This window comes from Physeter macrocephalus, unplaced genomic scaffold (genome assembly GCF_002837175.3).
Source record: "Physeter macrocephalus isolate SW-GA unplaced genomic scaffold, ASM283717v5 random_129, whole genome shotgun sequence".
NCBI lineage: Eukaryota > Metazoa > Chordata > Mammalia > Artiodactyla > Physeteridae > Physeter > Physeter macrocephalus.
In genome coordinates, this window is record NW_021145415.1 from 40,528 (window position 1) to 59,516 (window position 18,989).

General features: G+C 57.7%; 2 protein-coding genes across 3 annotated transcripts; one reads left to right on the forward strand and one right to left on the reverse strand.

The window, feature by feature from the left end:
- The first annotated feature begins 2,503 nt into the window (after positions 1-2,503).
- PLA2G3 (phospholipase A2 group III) lies at positions 2,504-7,271 on the forward strand. The gene is made up of 7 exons (XM_007128695.3): positions 2,504-3,128; positions 4,150-4,282; positions 4,538-4,672; positions 4,966-5,273; positions 5,898-6,027; positions 6,136-6,252; positions 6,885-7,271. The coding sequence occupies exons 1-7, from the start codon at positions 2,615-2,617 to the stop codon at positions 7,096-7,098; spliced, it is 1,551 nt and encodes a 516-aa protein (XP_007128757.2). The 5' UTR covers positions 2,504-2,614; the 3' UTR covers positions 7,099-7,271.
- An 880-nt stretch (positions 7,272-8,151) lies between these two features.
- INPP5J (inositol polyphosphate-5-phosphatase J) lies at positions 8,152-17,851 on the reverse strand. 2 transcript variants are annotated; one of them, XM_007128693.4, is made up of 13 exons: positions 17,633-17,851; positions 14,897-15,984; positions 14,427-14,543; positions 14,197-14,305; positions 13,870-13,986; positions 13,361-13,536; positions 12,854-12,965; positions 12,604-12,713; positions 12,284-12,467; positions 9,560-9,697; positions 9,334-9,411; positions 9,103-9,207; positions 8,152-8,904 (listed from the first exon to the last, which is right to left on the reverse strand). In XM_007128693.4, exons 1-13 carry the CDS (start codon positions 17,735-17,737, stop codon positions 8,398-8,400), a joined length of 2,946 nt encoding a protein of 981 aa, XP_007128755.2. In that variant the 5' UTR covers positions 17,738-17,851; the 3' UTR covers positions 8,152-8,397. The 2 variants fall into 2 exon arrangements, with proteins under 2 accessions (XP_007128755.2, XP_054938436.1); XM_055082461.1 differs by lacking the exon at positions 17,633-17,851 and having other exon boundaries at positions 14,897-16,069.
- Between the last annotated feature and the right edge of the window lie 1,138 nt (positions 17,852-18,989).

Here is an 18,989-nt window from a genome sequence, read left to right on the forward strand (position 1 = left end):
AATGTGAACAGGAAAGAGTGGGGTTCGCTGGGTCTCACACACACACACACACACACACACACACAGGAACACAGAACAGAAAAATGCGAGAGACAGAGAAAGAGGCAATGAGTGAGAGAGAGAGAGAGACGATAAAAGGGGGCTTCAGTGAAAAACTGTAAAGAGAGACAGAGGAGAGAAAGACAGAGAAAGAAATGGAGAGAGAAAGTAAGATGGGGAGGTAGAGAGAAAGATGGAAGAGGGGGATGGAGGAGACAGAAAGAAATTATGAGAATCAGAGTCAGAGAGGGAAAGCAACTAACAGCCAGAGAGGGATGGGTGAGGAGCCAGGAGACAAAGGGTTATGGGGATGGATGGAGACAGACAGGGAAAAACAGTCTGACAGGGAGGGAGGGAGGAGGGAACACCTTCTCCCACGGACCCCCATTGTCACCCACTGTGTACCCTGCCCCACCCCAGACGGGTGGGGACCCAGAGAAAAGCCTAGGCCCTTCTGTCTGTAGGGCTCAGGTGGCCCTGTCCTGTCCTGCTGGTTTGGTTCCCGACATCCTCCGTTCCGAGGCCGCTGAGGGGCACCCCACTGGGAGGCAGGGCTCTGGAGCCTGTCCTGTAGGCTCACTGACGTGGCCACTGGTTAATCTGAAGGGAAACCCCAGTGACACCCTCCCCTGAGGCCCGGGCAGGCCCAGTCTGCCTCCCTTTGGGGCCAAGGCAGGAACAGACCTCAAAGGTCAGCTCCACTGTACCCCTCACTGTACAGAGGAGGAAACTGTGCTCCGAGAAAGGCAGGGACAAACCTGCAGTCACATAGCCAGGCAGTGGCCTAACCAGGACTCACTGTCACAGATGCTGTGGCCCCAAAACCTTTGAGAATTGCTTTCTTCTGGTTAAATTGCTTCCTGCCCAGGGGTGTCCTGAGCCGTCAGTAACAAGTGTTTCGAATGCCAGGCACTGTGCTGAGAGGCCTGTGAAGTGGCTGCTGTGAATATGCCCATCATACAGATGAGGAGACTGAGGCTCAGAGAAGTTGAGACTTCTAAGCCTGAAGTCACACTGTGCCATGACCCAAGCTAGGTCCATCTGACCTTGAAAGTTGGGTGCCTGCTGTGGCACCTCCCAGCCTCCCTGGGTTGTTCACCAGCAGGAAAGGGCCTTGTAATATGGAAAAGGAGGGCAGAGGTGGGAAGTTGAGTTGTGTTTTAAGTACCCAGCTTCCCCAGATGGTTGGAAGTTGAATAATACATCAGCTTTGAGACACAGGAACATCTGCTGGGTGTAACCCCTCCCTGTTGAACAGACCACCCCTGTCTCTTGAGGTACACACGATGCCTGCTGTGTCCCCCAGGTGACTGCAGTCCAAGGATGGAGGTGGCTGCAGACACAGCCCCCTAGGCCACCTCTGCTCCTCTGGGGACCACAGTCCCTTCACGCCCAGAGCATCAGCCCTGCCCAGTGTTGCTTTCTTTTTTAAAAATTAATTAATTAATTAATTAATTAATTTTATTTTTGGCTGCGTTGGGTCTTCGTTGCTGTGCGCGGTTGCGGCGAGCGGGGGCTACTCTTCGTTGCAGTGTGCAGGCTTCTCATTGCGGTGGTTTCTCTTGTTGCGGAGCACAGGCTCTAGGTGCACAGGCTTCAGTACCTGCAGCACGCGGGCTCAGTAGTTGCAGCACGCGGGCTCTAGAGCGCAGGCTCAGTAGTTGTAGTGCACAGGCTTAGTTGCTCCACGGGATCTTAGTTGCTCCATGTGGGATCTTCCTGGACCAGGGATCAAACCCATGTCCTCTGCATTGGCAGGCAGATTCTTAACCACTGCACCACCAGGGAAGCCCCAGTCTTGCTTTCAAAGTTTGCTCTGGCTGTGTCTACACCATCTATCAGACCAGGAGGGCTGCTGCTGGGCCATGCCTGTGCTTGGAGTCCCAGGAAGTGGGGAGCCCTGGGGCACTGTCCCCTGAATATGCTGAGTGCCTTTCTTAGAACCAGGACTGGGCAGGGGGAGCACCCCAGGTGGCGGGGGGATGGATGCTCCCTTTCCCAGAAGCCTCAGAGCCTCCCGGGGCGGGGGGGAAGGGTGTGGCCACAGAGGCCCAGCCCTACCCTTACCTCCTTTACCCAGCTTTGGCAGAAGCCCATGGCTCTCTGCCAGCTTCATGGAGGTGGGCTTGGCGGCCATCCCTGGGATGGGGGGATGACCAATTCTAGGAGCCTCCTCTGAGCCCCCAAACCCTCTTCTCTCCCCAGGGAGACACAGATCCCCCTTCTGGCCCCTGCCCCCAGGGCCCAGGGCTTTGGCTCCTACCGTCCCCATCCAGGCGGGGCTGGTGGCAGGTGACTGGAAGGCGTGGAGAAAGGCAGGACAAGTGGGGGCGTGGGCCCCGGCCAGTGTACTCCTCAGCCAATCAGCGGCCTGCCCAGCCGGTGGATTCAGTTACAAGTCCCAGATCACCCCATACTCCAGCCTCCTTCCTACTCCTCCCAGAGCTCCATTCATTGGCCCCGCAGCACCGGGTCGGCTGGGCTCGCTTCCGCTCAGCTACAGAGCTGCTGCCTCGTGGGCCCACCAGGGTAGGATTCCCGGGGGCTTTGTCTGACTGGGCTGGGCCAGGGCAGAATGGGGGTTCTGGTGGTGCTCTTGGGGGTGCTGAACTTCCTGGGGGCAGTTCTGGGGGGCTCCCCTGCCCTCCACTTGCACAGCACCTCCTGCCACTTGGCCAGACCCATCTCTGGCAGCCCTTTGGGGTCCCTTAGCTTCTTGGGCAAGTCTGCCCAGGGACTAGCCCTGTTCCATGCCCGCTGGGATGGGCACGGGAGGCTGCAGGTGTGCAGCCGGCAGGATGAGCCAGTGCTCACCACAGCCTTCAGTACCCTCTGTGCTGGTGAGATCACCCGGGACTCCTTCATCCACACCCCTGGACCTGAGCTGCAGAGAGCCTTGGCCACCCTTAAGAGTCAGTGGGAGGCCTGCAGATGGCCTGCCGAGAGTCCAGCAGGGACCAGGGAGAAGCGAGCAGCAGGGCAGAGTGGAGCGCCTGGCATGGGGAACCAGCGGGTGAAGAGAGGCTGGACCATGCCTGGCACACTGTGGTGTGGAGTCGGGGATTCTGCCGGGAACTCCTCGGAGCTGGGTGAGCCATCGGTGTGGGCACAGGGGGGTTGGTGGGGAAGGAAATGCAACCTTTAGCCCTGGTACCCACTCTCCCAGGCTGTGTGTCCTGAGGAAGTGACTTAGCCACTCTGACCCTCAATTTCCTTATCTGTAAAATGGGTTTACCATAAATCTCATCATGGGATGCTTAAATGTGGTTATAGATGGGAAAGGTCCTACTCACACCTGGGAGGCCTCATTAATTACCATCTGAGGGAGGGGGCTGGCTGGAGTGGATCCAGGGGCGGCTGAGCCAAAAAACCATTACCCAAGAGGAGGCTTTATGGGCGGGCACAGGATGCCCAGTGGAGGGGACACCGAGACCCAAAGGCCTGGGTTCAAATCCCAGCTCAGCCCTTCCGAGCTGAACAAGTCACCTCCCCTCTCTGAATCTGTTTCCTCACCTGTACAATAAACGTGACACCTCCTTCCCAGGGCTGCTGTGTGCTTGGGTGTGGGAAGTGCCAGGCATTTGGGAGATGCTCAGTAAAGGGCATCATTGCTCAGGTGGTGAAAAACATGCATGGCTTTTTGCACTCTTGGTACAGCTGTCTGTGCATACGCGTGGAGGGCTGGGAGGAGGACTTGGCACTTGAGTTGGAGCAGGTTGGCATCTTGACAATGCCTCATTGTGCCAGCGAGACTGCACCCTGCTGTTTACCATTCCATTCCACACACATTCATAACTTTGGAGTTTCATTTGGGGTGTGAGCCCGAGAACTCTGGAGGCAGACACCAGGCCACCTGAGGAAGATCTTTCCATGGGCAAGGGTTCCTGGGTGGGCTGCCTGGCACTTGAAGTTGCGCAACAGAGGCTGTACCTGGGTGTTCTTTTCAAGCTTTGGAACTGTGAGTCCCACAGCGGGAGGCCTGAGGCCACCCAGGTCATCTGTATCAGGGCTGGGATGAGAACCAGGTCTCTGCTCCCAACACCACGCGGGCATAGCCGGCATGTGGTGCCCACGACGCTGCTGAGCTGGTGCCCCCTCCGCTCCCTGCAGGGGTCTTCCAGGGCCCCGATCTCTGCTGCCAGGAACATGACCGCTGCCCACAGACTGTCTCGCCCTTCCAGTACAACTATGGCATCCGAAACTACCGACTCCACACCATCTCCCACTGCAACTGTGATGCCAGGTTGGTGGTGGGCAGGGAGGGCTGGGAGCTCGGGGTGGGATTATCCACCGGGATCACCCGGTGCAGAGTCTGGGATTCCAGAGAATCCTTAAGGATCAGCCAGCCAGAGTCCATTGTGCAGTGGGAAAGCTGAGGCCTAACAGGAGAGGGGACACTTGGACCCCAAATCACCTGGCTGGTAGTGACCAGGTGGCCTGGGAGAGAAGCCAGGTAGCTCTCTGTGGTCCAGGGACCTGAGTGCTGGCTCTGGGACAGGTTCCAGCAGTGCCTGCAAAACCAGCGGGACTCCATGTCCGACATCGTGGGCGTGGCCTTCTTCAACGTGCTGGCGATCCCCTGCTTCGTGCTGGAGGACCAGGAGGCCTGTGTGGAGTGGTACTGGTGGGGCGGGTATGTGGCTGCCCCTTTCGAGCCCCTTCCCAGCCAGTGGGGAGCTCGGGCTCCAAGCCTGGGAGGGAAGCCTTTCTGTATGTCTGTCCTCCAGGGAATGATGCCTCGTCCTCCCTGTCTTCTCCTCAGGGTTGGGCCCAGGATGCAGACGCTCCCTGGGTGCCCTGCAGAACCCAGTGGGATGTGGGATGAGGGGTGGGACTGCAGAGCCCTGATCTCCATGGAGATGAACCTGGGGACTTCTGGGAGGGGGGATTCTGGGTTACCAATTGCCACCATGTGCTACCTCCCAGGTGTAGAACATATGGCTCTGTATCCCTCGCCCGTCTCCAGCCCAGGACCTTCTACAATGCCTCCTGGAGCTCCCTTGCCATCCCCCTGACTCCCAGTCCTCAGAACCCAGTGCCCAGCAAGCCTCGGTGGATTCAGCACCCTCAGAAGTGGCCAGCACAGCAGAAAGAGTCCGAATACCCCAGCCAAGCCAACGCCACAGCCCTCCAGGCCGCTGTGGCCTCCCCTGGGCCTGATGTGGGCTCCATAGTCCAGCTGGAGGTCACTGATTCAGGCCTCCAGGGACCATGGCGTGGCCTAAAACCTCAAGGTGAGCTCAGAACCTAGCCTTGGGGGCTCCTGATGTAAGGAGGTGTCCCTGACTCTGTTCAGGGTGGGGGGCCCCTGTGTTGCTTCCTTTCCTGCTCTGAACTCCTTCTGGGGTCTCCCAACCTCTCTCGTGCTGCAGCCAGAGGGATTTTTGTAAGCTCCAAACTTGTCCATGGCACTCCTCGCTGAGGCCCCACCTTGATGTCCCAACACCCAGGGGTTGTCGAGTCTGGTCCTGCAGATCCTACTCCCCAGTTGAAACTCCAGTTCCACAAACTTCATTTAGTTCTTCTAAAGCCACTTGCTCTCTCCCACTGCTGGGCCTTTGCACATGCTGTTCTTGCTGCCTGGAGAATTCTTCCTGACTCTTCCCCTCTTCCAGCCTCAGCTTAGCAGCCTCTGCCTCCAGGAAACCTTTTCTGACCACTCTCGACTCTCTGGGCTTCCCCATGGCAGCACTGCTCTGTGTGTGTGTGCGCACGCGCGCGCGTCTCCTATGTGTGAGGCACTCTGAAGGCACAAAGGGCATGAGATAGAGGGACACTGTGTGTGTGGCACTGAGCATGTGTGCCGGATGGCAGTGGGCATTGGACAGGGCTCCTCTCACCACCACACCTGCCACCAGGTGCCCGCCAGGCCTGCCGCAGCTTCCACCGCCTGGACCAGTGTGAGCACCAGATCGGGCCCCAGAAGACCAAGTTCCAGCTGTTCAACAATGCCCGTGAACCCCTCTTCCACTGCAACTGCACGCGCCGGTGAGGCCTGCTTGGACCCTTGGGGGTGGGCTGCCTGTTGCCAGGCACTGGGAAGGGACACCTGGCTGACGAGGCCCCGCCCCAGCCTGAGCCTGCCTCTGCCCTCAGTCTGGCACGCTTCCTGAGGCTCCACAGCCCACCTGTGGGCGCCAACATACTTTGGGAGCTGCTGGGCATGACCTGCTTCAAACTGGCCCCTCCACTGGACTGTGCTGAGGGCAAAGGGTAAGTGACATCAGGGCCAGGAGGGATGGGGGACTTCCCAAGGGGTGGGTTGCCTCTGCTCCCTTTGTGCACCTGGGCTGAGAGGGTGATGGAGGGGTCAGGGGACCTCTGAGCTCTACTGTCATCATCCCTGGGTTCGGCTCTGCAGTTGGCCCATGTAGGTGGCATCTCAACTCTGTCACTTACTTCCTATGTGACCTAGCAAGCTGAATAACCTCTCCACACCTCTGTTTCCTTACCTATAAAATGGAGGTAGAAGCCAAGGAAGTGGCGTGTGTGACGTACATAGGCCAAGGCCTGCGGGACACATAGTAAAACACCTGCTTAACACTTACCCCATAGTCCACAATTTCATTTCAATTCTGATTCTCAAAACTAACTCTGTTACTTTTCCTGTTTCACAGGTAGGGAAACTGAGGCCCAGACTGACCCAGGTTTCTGCAGCCAGCTAGTGGCAGAACCTGGGCCTCTGGGTGCCAACCCAGGTTTATTCTGCCCCCTGCTAGGTGTAACAGCCCCCCACCCTCCCGGCCCCAGCCCTGCTCCTCTCTGGGCCTTGGTCACCCTCTCTGCAGAGTAGGGTGGGATTCTTGGCAGTTATGACCGCCTGCCCCACTTTTCTCTCCTCACAGCTGTTCCAGAGACCCCAGGGCCATCAAGGTGTCAGCTCGGCACCTGAGGCGACTTCAGCAGAGGCAACTCCAGCTCCAGGGGACAGGCACAGACAACAGGCAGGCATGGACTTCAGAGCACCCAAAGGCCCCCATGTCATTCTATGATCGGTGCCTGCAGCTGACCCAGGGAGCCGGAGGACCTGAAGGACAGCAGAAATCCTGGAACCAGTGACCTCAGTTCCAGCTCTCCTGGACACAAGACTGGACCTCGTCCCTGGCTTTGCTAGGCCCTGGGGGTCTCAGCTTCCCCTCCACATGTTAGACTGAAGCATGGACGGGCTCTTGTGGATAGCCAGAGGGCTGCATGGGTAGGGTGGGGGGGGCCAAGGCCCAAATGCTGGACCACGTCTCCTGGTGTGCTGGGTGATCTTGGGCTGGTGACACAACCCCTCTGTGCTTGGATGTGGTATTCAGGAGGCTCATTCTGCTGCCCCAGGCTTGGGCCTTCCCAGAGGAATTAACATTCAGATGGGAATGGGGAGAAGGTAACATTGCAACAGCCCCAGGAGGTACCAGGAGGAGATACATATATGTCTATTTTGCAAAATTAATGCATGTCTCAAGAACTTGCCCAGGGAAGCCCCAGCGTCTGCCTGCTGAGGTCTAGGGCAGCAGGTGGGGAATGAGGGATGTCACAGAAGTGCCTGTGTCTGAATCCAGGGTGGCGGAAGCTAGAAAGGGGCTTCCCAACTCCCCTTCCCAGGGGACCCCTTCTCTTAACAGCTGCTATGCTCTTCCTGGCCCAGCCCTGGCCCATTCTTTCTGCCCTAAACCTAAATTCAGATCTCCCCTGTGCCCTTAAGCAAGAGACCTCCTTCATTCTGATCCTTAGTTTCCTCGTCTGAAAAAGGGGAGTGTAAACAGGACCTACCTCACAGGGTTGTTGAGGATTAAGCGAACCAACTCACGGACAGCACTCAGCACCTAGTAAATGTTCCCTCCCTCCAGCACAGAGCCAAACTGTGCTTAGGCGTCTGATTTTTAAAGGTTCACATAACCTCTTGGAAGCCTCAGTTTGCTCACCTGTGAAATGGAGCTAAGAAATACACTGAAGTCAACACCACAACTTGTGGTGCAGCTTAAAGGACATGGCATGTGTAATGTATACAGCTGGTGCCTGGTAATTGTCAGATCTGTCATCCTCTCATCTCTTTAGTCCCTTCCTCTGACTGCCCCCAACCCCAGACTGCTAACAAGTTAAGAAGTCAGGAGTGAGGCTGGAGAATTTAATTCCTAATTGATGACCTCTAGGTTTGCTCCCCCATCCCAGATGGGGGCTGGGATAGGGGTTTGCTGATTGTCACAGTTGAGGTGCCAGGACCAAGTTTGGGGGACCCCAGTTGGCCACCCCTGGCCAGAACAGAGTGGCAGGTGTACATAAAGCTGGAGCAGCAGCAGGAGGGAGGCAGGTGGGTCTGCAGAAAATTGGGGCAGAGTGGGGGCCACCTGGGCCTGCCTGCCCACCTCACCCTCAGGGCCCCAGGCCCCCTTCCTCCAGGCCCTGCTGACCCTGGGGGCTGGGAGACAGGCTGTCGGGGGCTGGGGCCTCCCGATCGGGTCCCCAGGAGCTGCCACCGCCGGGGTCTACGGTCTCTAGGCGCAAGGCAGGCAGCAACCCCAGGCTTTGAGGCACAGATGGTGGGAAGGCCCAGGACCCAGGCAGCCCAGGGGGCCCCTCCTCACTGTTGCCCCGGCTGCCACCATCACTGCCCCTGTTGGGGGCTACCCGAGGCAGGCGGCGGCTCTGGGGCGAGGGGCTTCGGCTGGTGCCACGGCGTTCACAGGACGAGGGCTGCAGGGCGAGGCCGGGGAAGCGGGCCAGACCTGGGCTTCGGCTACGGTGCCGCTTGGACTTGCCAGGGCTTGGGCTGCGGGACTTGGACGCAAGCAGCTCCAGGGTGCTGTCATCCTCATCCTCCGAGCTGGCACCCGAGCTGTCTGTGCTACTGCTGGCCAGCTCTGAGGTAGGCAGCGAGATCTGGGGGGAAGGCTGGTCACTGGGGTGCCCCTCTCCCCAACCGGCCACTGAGGCCTCTGGGGACCACTCCCGCCCGTCCCCTTGGCAGACCCAGGAAGGTCAGGATACTTGTAGGAGGTCACAGAACAGAATATAGAAGCTGTAGAGGCATTTGAATACTCCTTTGGCGCCCCTGACCCTGCAGCCTGGCCTACGTACCTGGAAGGGCTCAGTGACCCCGATGAGGATGCTGTGGGTGTGGCTATAATAGCCCAGGATGAAGTCTCCGTGACCCTTGGGCAGTGACTCCTCACTGAATGTCACCTGGTCGGCCGGGGGGTTTAGGCCCAGGTTGGGGTGAGGGAGGCAGCCTCAGGACCCTTCAAGCTGAATCCTGAGCCCCCAAGGGCAATGGGGACTTCCTCCCATTCTCCCCCTCCCCTTAAGTACCTGGTAGATGTTCCCGTCCACATCCTCATGTTTGGCCCAGACATAAGCCACGTAGTCCTTGCAGTGGCGGAAACCCACCTGGGGCAAGAGCAATCAGGGTCATGACCCCTAAGGTCTGACCCCAGCAGCCTCAAACTCTGGGGAAGCCAGGGACCCCATGTGGGTCCCTGGCTGCCCCTTCAGGCCCTTCCTTCCCCGATGTACCGACCACCCCTGCCCGTCTCACCCGGTACAAGCCGATCCAGTCCCAGGAGCTACGGGCGAACACCGTCTCTATGCGGTACCTCACCACAGCCTGCTCCGGCCGCACCCACTCGTCTGCCACATCCAGCCGCACAAGCGGCACGTCGTCTCTGAAGGCAAACTGCCCAGGGGCAGGGGGCAACATCAGGGGAGACCCTCTAGTATTCTATACACCTAGAGCCCTTGGGCCTGAGTCGGCACAAATTGGCTGAGATGAAGGGCCTTTGAAGCCACTGCACAGGCTGGGAAACTGAGGAAGAACAGGTCTAGGATGAATGCCAGGTTTCCTGCCTCCCAGCTCAGGGCTCTTTTTGTCCTTAGCCTCCTTAGGGAGTGAGTGAGAACACAGCTTTGAAACTTAGTAGACCGTGGGTTTGGCCCTGGCTCTGCCATTTTTATGCAGTGTGACCCAAGGTGAGTTTCTTGACCTCTGAATAGAAGGGCTCCTGTCCTTAAACTCTGATGATCTTATTTAACTCTTGGGGTTGCTCTGCAGATTCAATGAGATACCATATAAAGCATTCTATAAACTTCTCAGTATACAGTAGGTGCTCAATGAATGACTTGCCTATAAGCTAACAAAGGAGTCCCATGATGCACTGGATATTCTGGAGTAAAGTGAACACCCATGAACAGGCAAGAAGAGCTCTGGGTAGATGGCTGGAGACCGTCCAGGCTCTGCTACTAACCTGCTTCATGACCTCAGGTAATCCCCTCATCAGGCTAAGTAAAACTCAGTTTCCCCACCTGTATTAAGGAACCACTATTAACCTTGTTTGTCATCAGTCCATGGAGACAAAAGAATCTTCTCTTCCCAGGGTCACCCCAGGCTGAGCAGGGGGTCACCAAGTGGATGGGGTTGCTGGGGTGGCAGGTGGCCAAGGTATTGGCTTCACCTCTGTCCCTCAGGGAAAGACTCGGTGGTGCCAGCCTCAGGCTTTGTCTGCTCCCCTGTTTATCTGGTTTCAACTTTCTCTCCCTCCTCAGCTTCTAAGCCAAGCTGCTCCAGAAGAAACCAGCACATCCTCTCCCTGCCCGTGGGTTCCTAACAGCAGGTCTGGCCAGGTTGCACTCTTGGAAATACCATTTAGGGCCTTGTGGGGTCAAAACTCCTGCTGAGCCCTGTGCTGTGTTGCTTTGGATAAGAGATTTAAGTTCTCTGAGCCTCTGTTTCCCTCATCAGTAAAACTGGGAGGAGAATTTGGACATCCTCAGGGCCTACCACAGTATTCAAAGGGATGACATACATGAAGTAGGCTACACAGGCTCTGGCATATAGTAGGTGCTCAACAGGTAATGTTTTACAAGGGACAGGGTTCTAGATAAGGAGGGAAGGATAGGGCGCCCATAAGGAGTGGTTCTCAAGGTGAGGTCCCTGATTGGGGGTTAAACCTCACACCCAAGGCTTTTACCAAAGGTCATAGGAGGCCTGACATGGGCAGATTTCCATTCCCAGCTGAAGACATTGGCCACTGTCCCCCTGACTGACCATATGACAAAGTTAGCAGGGAAAACATTATCTGGTCTGCTGGGCTCCCTCTTATCAGATCAAGAGAATCGGAGAGCCCAGAGTTGGGTTTCAGGACTGGAAATTGGGCTCCACCCCACTCTGCTGCTGAGCCTGTGTGCGACTTGGGGCGCATGCCTACCCCACTAACAGAAAGTTGGACTACATGGTCTCTAAGATCCAATTCTGACATTCTTGGATTTCCCCTTTTTCCTTTGGCAGCTAGGAGCCCCAATCCTAAACACAGGGGCTTCCCTGGTGGCGCAGTGGTTAAGAATCCACCTGCCAAAGCGGGGGACACGGGTTCGAGCCCTGGTCTGGGAAGATCTCACATGCCGTGGAGCAACCAAGCCCATGCGCCACAACTACTGAAGCCTGCGTGCCTAGAGCCCGAGCTCCGCAACAAGAGAAGCCACCACAATAAGAAACCCGCGCACCACAACGAAGAGTAGCCCCAGCTCGCCGCAACTAGAGAAAGCCTGCGCGCAGCAAGGAAGACCCAATGCAACCAAAAATAAATACATAAATCAATAAAAATTTATAATAAAAAAATCCTAAACACAATGCTAAATTTTATAGTAACTATTTAGGGTTTAGCTTTGTATTTTTTTGTATCTCTACTCCCCCTCCCCATCACATATGGTAAGATGGTAAATAAATAATAAATGAATGTGAATGAATGCTACATGGGATTTGAGTAAATATTTTGGTGGCTGGTCTTATTACATATGTGAATTTTAACATAAGTTGCCCTAAGCCTTTCTCAGAAAAGGGGAGTTAGAGATTAATGGAAAAGGTATACCCTTTGAAATCAGACTAGCCAGGGTTCAAATCCTAACCTTCCCATTAGTAGCCATGTGACCCGGGGCAAGGGGTGCTGTGTCTCTGGGCCTCAGTTTTTTCACCTGAAAATGGAGATCATAGGACTTCCCTGGCGGTCCAGTGGTTAAGACTCTGAGCTCCCAATGCAGGGGGCATGGGTTCGATCCCTGATCTGGGAACTAAGGTCCCACATGCCGCATGGCATGGCCAAGAATAAATAAATAAGTAAATAAATAAATAATGGAGGTCACAGTCCCACTCCCAGTCTGCTGTGACAAGCGGCTGCTGCTGAGGGCAGGTATAAGGGATACCGGTGGGCAGTGGGATGCCGAGCTGGGCCTGGGGATGTCATGCGGGGAGGATGAGGTCAGGACTCACGTGCAGGACGAACTGGGCAGCCACGGGCTTGTGGTCGCTGACAGTGTATTCCATGTGGCTGTGGTAGCTGTGCTGGGTCACCTGGAGCCGGTGGCTCTCCTGTCCCGAAGGGCTGGGACCTCCACCTGGAGCCTTGACCTTCCACAGGATACGGTCTGTCCAGGCTGGCTTCCGCTTCTTGGCACTTCGGTGGGCAAGGGTAGGCTGAGTATCAGGGGTTGGGGGTCAAGGCACCTCTGCCTCCTGTCTCTCTTTCCTGTCTCCCTTATCGAGAAGACCTCAGCCCACATCCCCACCTCTCATCCCAGTTCTGAGCTCACCTGGTATCATATTTGTTAGTACCCACGTCAAACTTGAAGGTGGGCGCAAAGTTGAGGGGCCCCTCCTGGAAGCCCCTCAGGATGGGCCAGGTGTTCTTGGCCATGTTGAGCTGTGAGGGTCCAGAAGCACAGAATTGGACAAGAGCTTGGGCAGGGCAGGTGAGGGCAAGGACCATAGCCTAGGGTACAGGTGGTCCTAGGGCATGTTCTGTGTGCTTGGGGTTTTGGAGTCCAGGCTGGGATTCCCCACCTGGTCTTTCCCCCAGAGCTGGTGGAGCTGCTCGCTGTCGATGGCAAATTTGACGAAGTGCAGGTCGTAGCTCTCGATGCGGAAGTTCAGGTCCCCGAACCAGAACACCAGGCTGTTCGAAGGTGGGGGTCAGCGGGGTCCATGGGGTGAAGAGCCCAACCCAGATCCTTCTCTGCCCCCATCCAACCCGACAGCTGCTCCTAGTGATGACGCAGAGGGTGGGTGGGTTGCGCAGAGCCGCCAGCCCACCACGGAGCAGAAGGGGGTGTAGACCTAGAAGTTAGGCTCCGAACCCCAGCAAGGCCTTGCCCCTCAGCAAAGCTCCACCCTGCAGGCTCCACCTCCCCATCAAACTTACCAGCTTTCTTGTTCCTAGCTATAGTGCGGGTGGTCTCCACCCCCATAGGCCCCGCCTCTCCCCACAAGGCGCACCGGCCTCGCCCCTGAGGCCCGCCCCTCCTTCACTAGCCCCGCCTAAGCTCCATTAGGTCCCGCCCCGGCCCATACTCGTGATCCAAGATGCCTTGAGCGCCAGGCCCCTGGAACTGCTGGAGGCTGAGGATGGTCTGGAAGTTGTCCTTGCGCTGCTCCGCTTTGTCCATGTGGGCCGGCAGGTGGCAGTTCAGGAAGCACAGCATGTGCCCGAAGGCGGCCAGTCGCACACTCACTCCACCCTTGTTGCCCTTGGGAAATAAGGTTGGGTGGGTCATGGGCGGGGCGTAGGCTAGGAGGTGAGGCCCGCGGGGTTTAGGGTGGGTGGGGCCAGCGGGTGAGGCCCAGGACCCGTGGAGGCGTGGAGAGGGGTGGGTTCTAGGGAAAGGAGTGGAACACTAGGAGGGGCGGGGACAGAAAGGGGCGGGGTCTAGAAAACCAGGGGTGGGGGTGGGTGGGGAGAGGCAGGCCTCAGAGTAAGGGGTGTAGCTTGGGGAGGGGATATTGCCAGTACGCGGGGGTCCGGGGACCAATCTACGGATCCCTTAGGGCCCTGTCTCCTCCCAGGCCGCTTCCACGCTCACCCAATAGCCACCCAGGCCAGTGCGCGTGCAATCAGTCTGCACATCCCTCAGGAAGGGCAGATGGTAGTACTTGGCGAACAGCAGCAGGATGACGCCCTGCATCCGCACAGTACTCACCTGCAGCAGAGGCGTGAGGAGGCTGAGGGACAGGACACAACTCCCCCGCCCCCGCCCTCGCCTTTTCCGGTTCTTAAAGGTCTGCTCCTCCATCCTCCCATTTCATGGACCCGGCCACCGAGGCCCAGCGGGCCCCAAGGTGAATCAAGGCAGAGCTAGGGCCGAGAATCCAGGGGGCTCCACCTGCCCGGGGGTTGAGGGAGGAGTTACCAGCACGAAGTTGAAGGGCCCCAGTGCGTCCATGAAGAGCTCGCTCCACTGGTCGGTGAAGAGCGCGTCCTTGAGCCGCTTGTTGATCATAGAGTTCACTTCCTGCAACCTGTGGGGGACTGTGAGGCGGCCTTCGGATTGGGGGGGGCGCCCTAGAAACCCCTACCACGGAAGAGGGTCTGGGAGGCAGGAGGGGCTCAGGAGGGAGTCTACTTGCCCTGCCCCCTCACCCTATGGCGATCATGTCTGCCCTGTCACTGTCATCGCTGCTGCTGCCCAGGTGGAGGAGGGATGTGACATCATCGGGGGGCATGGCGGTGCCCACGTTCCATGTGACCACAGTGATCCTGGGGAGGTGGGGGTACAGAAGGGGTTACTACTGGGGACCACTCTCTTACCCTCAACCTCCCTCCCACAGGGCTTTTTCTGGGGAAATAAGCTTGAGTATATGCCCTCAGAAGGACCCACAGTGGGCCCAGGGTCCCTTCCACCAGACTCTTCCAGGGGAGATCAACTGAGGCGGGGTAGGCAAATCCCTTAGGAGAGGATGCTGTCTTCCGAGGGCCCCAGAGTGGGCCTAACACCCACAGGGAATCTTCCTCAGGGAGGTCAGCTGGGGCGGAGTAGGGTAAGCCACCCTAGAAGGATGTCTAGTCTTAGAGTTCAAGCCCCAGCAATGTCTTGGGAGAGGGCCCCTCACCAGAAGCCAGGGTCGCTCTTGCAGGTGGGCTGAGCTGACCAAGAGGAGGATGACGAGGTGGATGTAGAAGAGGAGGTGGTGAGAGGGGCTGGGATTTCTCTGGGATGAAGGTTGGGGCTCAGATGCCCACCAGGCCTGGCACCCTGAGTGCCAGGTCTGGGGAGGGCCATCTCAGGAGCTGGGGGGACACATGGGGAGAGGTTTGGGGAGCGGCTGGGGGAGCGGCTGGGAGATCGGGGTGGCTTGGGCAGAGGTGGGGGCATAGTCTGGGCTAAGGGGGCCCCTGGCCGGAAGGTGGGGTAGAGAAGTCCAGGGGAGCAAGTGCCAGGCTCTGGAGGACCCTGGCCCACATCCAGGGGCAGGGTCTGTGGTGGCCGGGGCAAGACAGGCTCCTCAGGGCTGCTGCGGGGGGCCTCAGGCCGGGCTCTGAAGGAGGGGGAGATCCGAGCGTCTGGGGGGGCTTGAATCAAGGATGGGGAGCCCACAGGACCCGATGTCTGAGTCGGGGGCTGGAGATGCCCTTCTGAAGGGGAGAGAGGTCTAGGGGCTGGGGCATCCCTCTGTTTAGCTGGTGTCCATCCCACAGAGGCCGGGGCTGATGTCATGGATGCTGGAGTCAGGGCCTGTTCCTGAGAGGGTGACAGAACTGGACTGGGCACTGGGGAAGAGCTGGAGGGGGGCTGTGGGGGCTGTTTCTCAGGTGCCACGGCCAGGCTCAGGCCTGAAGCAGCCAGGGCTGGCTTGGGTCCCATGGAGGCAGGTGGCACCTGCTTCTGGTCCCTGGACAGTGGAGCCAGCCTGGGCCCCAGGGTAGCTGGAGGAGGCTTCGGCCCAGCTGAGGCAGACATCACCAACTGGCCCACAGATGTTGGAGCCAGGCTGGAGCTGCGGTGGGCAGGAGCTGTTTTCTGCCCTCCAGGGGTAGACATTGGAGCCAGGATGGGTCGGGGAGACACCAGAGCCAGCCTTGGCCCCTTCGAGGAAGGTGGCATTGCTGCTGGTGGCCCCACAGGTGTCAGGGCCAACCTTGGTTCCAAGTGTACTGGTGCTGCATTCTCCTTCGCTGGGAGCTGAAAACATGAGTCCATCTTGGATAGGACAAGTCAGAGACTCAGAGTCAACCCTAACCAGGCCTCCACTTCCATATAGACCCCAGCAGACTCTGTCTAGCTAAGAAAGGCACATCTTTCTGAGGAAGTTCTTCCTAATTTCTCACCTCAATCCATTCCGCTGTGAATCAGCTTCTCTCTTGGAGGAAACAGGACATGGAAACCTATCCCCTCCGTCACCTGTGACACCTCTTTCATAGATGGGGAAACTAAGACCCCCAACTCAAAAGAGGCAGAGTGTGAGCCTGGACCCGAGGGTTCTCCTTGCCTTCCTGGCTGGCACCCACTCCCTGGCCACCCTGGAGTGTTGGGTGGCTGGAGTCAGCTTTCCTGAGCACCGCCCACCCCTGCAGTCCCTGCTGCTCCCCTAGCCAAGGGCTACTGATCTGAACCCCCTAGATCTGCCCACTCAGGACACCCTGGGGCCAGCCTGTTAAACACAACCCCCTTTCCTCCACAGTACACAGGAACCCTCAGGATCCCCCCGCCAAACGTCCCCAGTTCCTTGGTCACAGCCCTCTCTGTCCTCATCACCCATTCCCAGAGCTCCGTGCAGGAACAAGAGCCTGGGTTGGGACTGGCCATGTCAATTCTCAGCCCAGCTCTGTGTGACCTTAGACAAGCACTTCCCTGCCCAGGGCCTCAGTTTTCCTGTCTTAAAATGAAGGAACCTGGTGAAGGATCCCTGGCCACACCTGATCCTGGGAAGCCTAGGTCTCATATCCTCTGCATGTATGAGCCCAACATTTGCTAGGCTTCCATTTAAGCTCCATGGAATAGTCCATCCTCCCAAGTGTGATTCTAACACCCAGAGCAAGTCCAGGATTCTGTTGATCCTGGCGCTGCACCACTGTGCACAAGTTGTACCCTCTTACCCTTGTCACCCCACCTGTGAGGACAGGCAAGCAGGTATCCTCTTTATGTCCAGCAGGTGGAGAGGGGGGTGTGGGGCCCTGCAGGGACCTCCTCTTCCTTTCCCATCTGTCCCTGTCTGATGCCCCTGTCTCCAGAAGTCAGGATAAAGTGTCCCTTGGCAGGGAGGGTAGACGAAGGTTTACACTCACCCTGGGGTGGCCCAATCCCTGCCTCCAGAGATGCAGTTCTGTCTGCATCCCGTGTCCTGTTTGGTTCAGAGAATCTGAAACTCTGCCTCCACCTCTGTCCCCAAACTCAGTTCTTTGAGGCTTGCATTTTGGGCATCCTCCTTGGTTCCTAGTGTCCCACTCCAAACCCCCACCCCAAACACCACACCGCCTCCAGCACTAACAACTTAGACATCCCAGATGTCACAGTTTCAGTCTTCAGGGACAAGCCTCCTCATTTTGCATTGGCTCAGAGAGGACAAGCAACTTGCCCAAGGTCACATAGCAAAGCTGGAGCACAGCTGGGTCCCCTGATACGTGGTCCAGGGCTTTCCCAGGAGGTCCTGGAGACAGCTAACTCCATCTCGCTCTGAGTGTCCCATCACTACCCTCTCAGCCCCTAGGGTACCCTGTTTGCCCAGTCCCTGCTTGGTGGGCAGAGGAGAGTGCCAGCCCCTCAGCTGGGGCACCAGGGTGCCTGCAGTATGTGGGGTGGTGTGGGACTAAGGATCAGGAATGGGGGAACTAGGATTTAGGGGTCTTACCTTGGAGGGTGCCCCAGTTTGGGAAATCCCATGGGGCATGGGCAAGGGGCCCAGGCCAGCCTGGGTCCCCGGCCTCCCGCTGCCACTGATGCCCTGGCCCTCCATGTCTTCAGCCCCCAGCACCGGGTTCCCTTGGGCTCCAGCTCCTCCGCTAGCTCCCGGGAACCAGTGATGTCATCAGCCGTTTCAACCTGCTGAGAATTTAAAGACACAGGCACCGACTTCCCAACATAGAGGTGGCCAGGGTAAGGTGGCCTACCCGCTGGGGACTGGCTGCTGAGCCTGGAATGGTCATGGTGGGGGAGGAAGCCGGGGGAGTGGGTCCATTGGCCTGGCACAGGTCCCAGCTGGCAGCATAGTGGAAGCTGTCTTTCTGTTTTCACCCTCCAGCCGGTAGGCCTGGCCAGCCCTTGCTCAAGGGAGGGGAATTGACACACCTGAGGGTAAGGTAGCTCAGAGGTCAGCCCCCTCTCCAGGGCTTCAGAGACACCTGAGTCCCTGCTCTGATCCTGTGACCTTCTTGACTCCCTGCCAGCTCAGGGCTTGCCTTGGCCCCCACCCTTGCCCCATTTTCAGGCCTTGGTGCCCGCCCCTCACCTGGCTCTATCCTTCCCATCCCAGAGCCAGACACTCAGGCTCCAGCAACTGGAGTGTTTCCCATCTCAACCTCAGCACTGGCCCCTCCTCTTCTGCAGACACCTCGCGCCTGCCCTTGGATGTCCCCACAGCCAGGCCCAGCCCAGCTCCTCTAAGCTTTCCTCCTCCAAGACTCACTGGGTGTGGCTTGGGAGAGGGACTTGCTCAAGGTCACCTGGTGAGCTGGGGAGGTCCCCTGAGTCTCAGTGAGGAAAGGGAGCTGCCTCAGTGACCCAGGAACCACAAGAGTCAATTGGGATGTCTGGAGGAAGGGAGCTGGGGTGGAGAAAGGCCCAGCAGTGGGGGAACAGACTGGCAGGAGGGTCAAAAACAGGTCTGGGAACTTCCTTGGCCAGGATTCAGCATAGGGCCTGGTCTCCAACAGACCTAGGGAAGTGTTTGTTGAATGAATCAATCAATCAGTGAGAAGAGTGAATGAGTGACAGGTTCAGATACGGCTGGAGATGACTGTGGGCTCTGCTTCTGCCTCTTCCCCACTCTCACTCTTACCTGCTAAGCAGTCCCTGAAACCCTGATTCCTTCAGAGCTGCTTGATTGCTTACAGAGGAGTGATCTCACTCACTTTAGGCAGAAAATGATCAGAGTTTTGTGCCCAGAGCTCCCTGCTGATCAACAGTCACCTCTGTATCCTCATGGACCGGTGTGGTCCCCTGCATGAGAGTCACATGGACAGATACCTCATTCCCTCTCCTGGATGGGC

What these genes read in the sequence shown, in the direction of transcription:
- PLA2G3 (XM_007128695.3), top strand. Translation starts at nt 2,615, where the DNA reads ATGGGGGTTCTGGTGGTGCTCTTGGGGGTGCTGAACTTCCTGGGGGCA. An exon ending in GAGTGGTACTGGTGGGGCGG is followed by an intron (nt 4,673 to 4,965) that starts GTATGTGGCTGC and finishes GCTACCTCCCAG; the next exon opens with GTGTAGAACATATGGCTCTG. An exon ending in GCGTGGCCTAAAACCTCAAG is followed by an intron (nt 5,274 to 5,897) that starts GTGAGCTCAGAA and finishes ACCTGCCACCAG; the next exon opens with GTGCCCGCCAGGCCTGCCGC.
- INPP5J (XM_007128693.4), bottom strand. Translation starts at nt 17,737, where the DNA reads ATGGAGGGCCAGGGCATCAGTGGCAGCGGGAGGCCGGGGACCCAGGCT. An exon ending in GCAGACATGATCGCCATAGG is followed by an intron (nt 14,306 to 14,426) that starts GTGAGGGGGCAG and finishes AGTCCCCCACAG; the next exon opens with GTTGCAGGAAGTGAACTCTA. An exon ending in GGCCCTTCAACTTCGTGCTG is followed by an intron (nt 13,987 to 14,196) that starts GTAACTCCTCCC and finishes CCTCTGCTGCAG; the next exon opens with GTGAGTACTGTGCGGATGCA.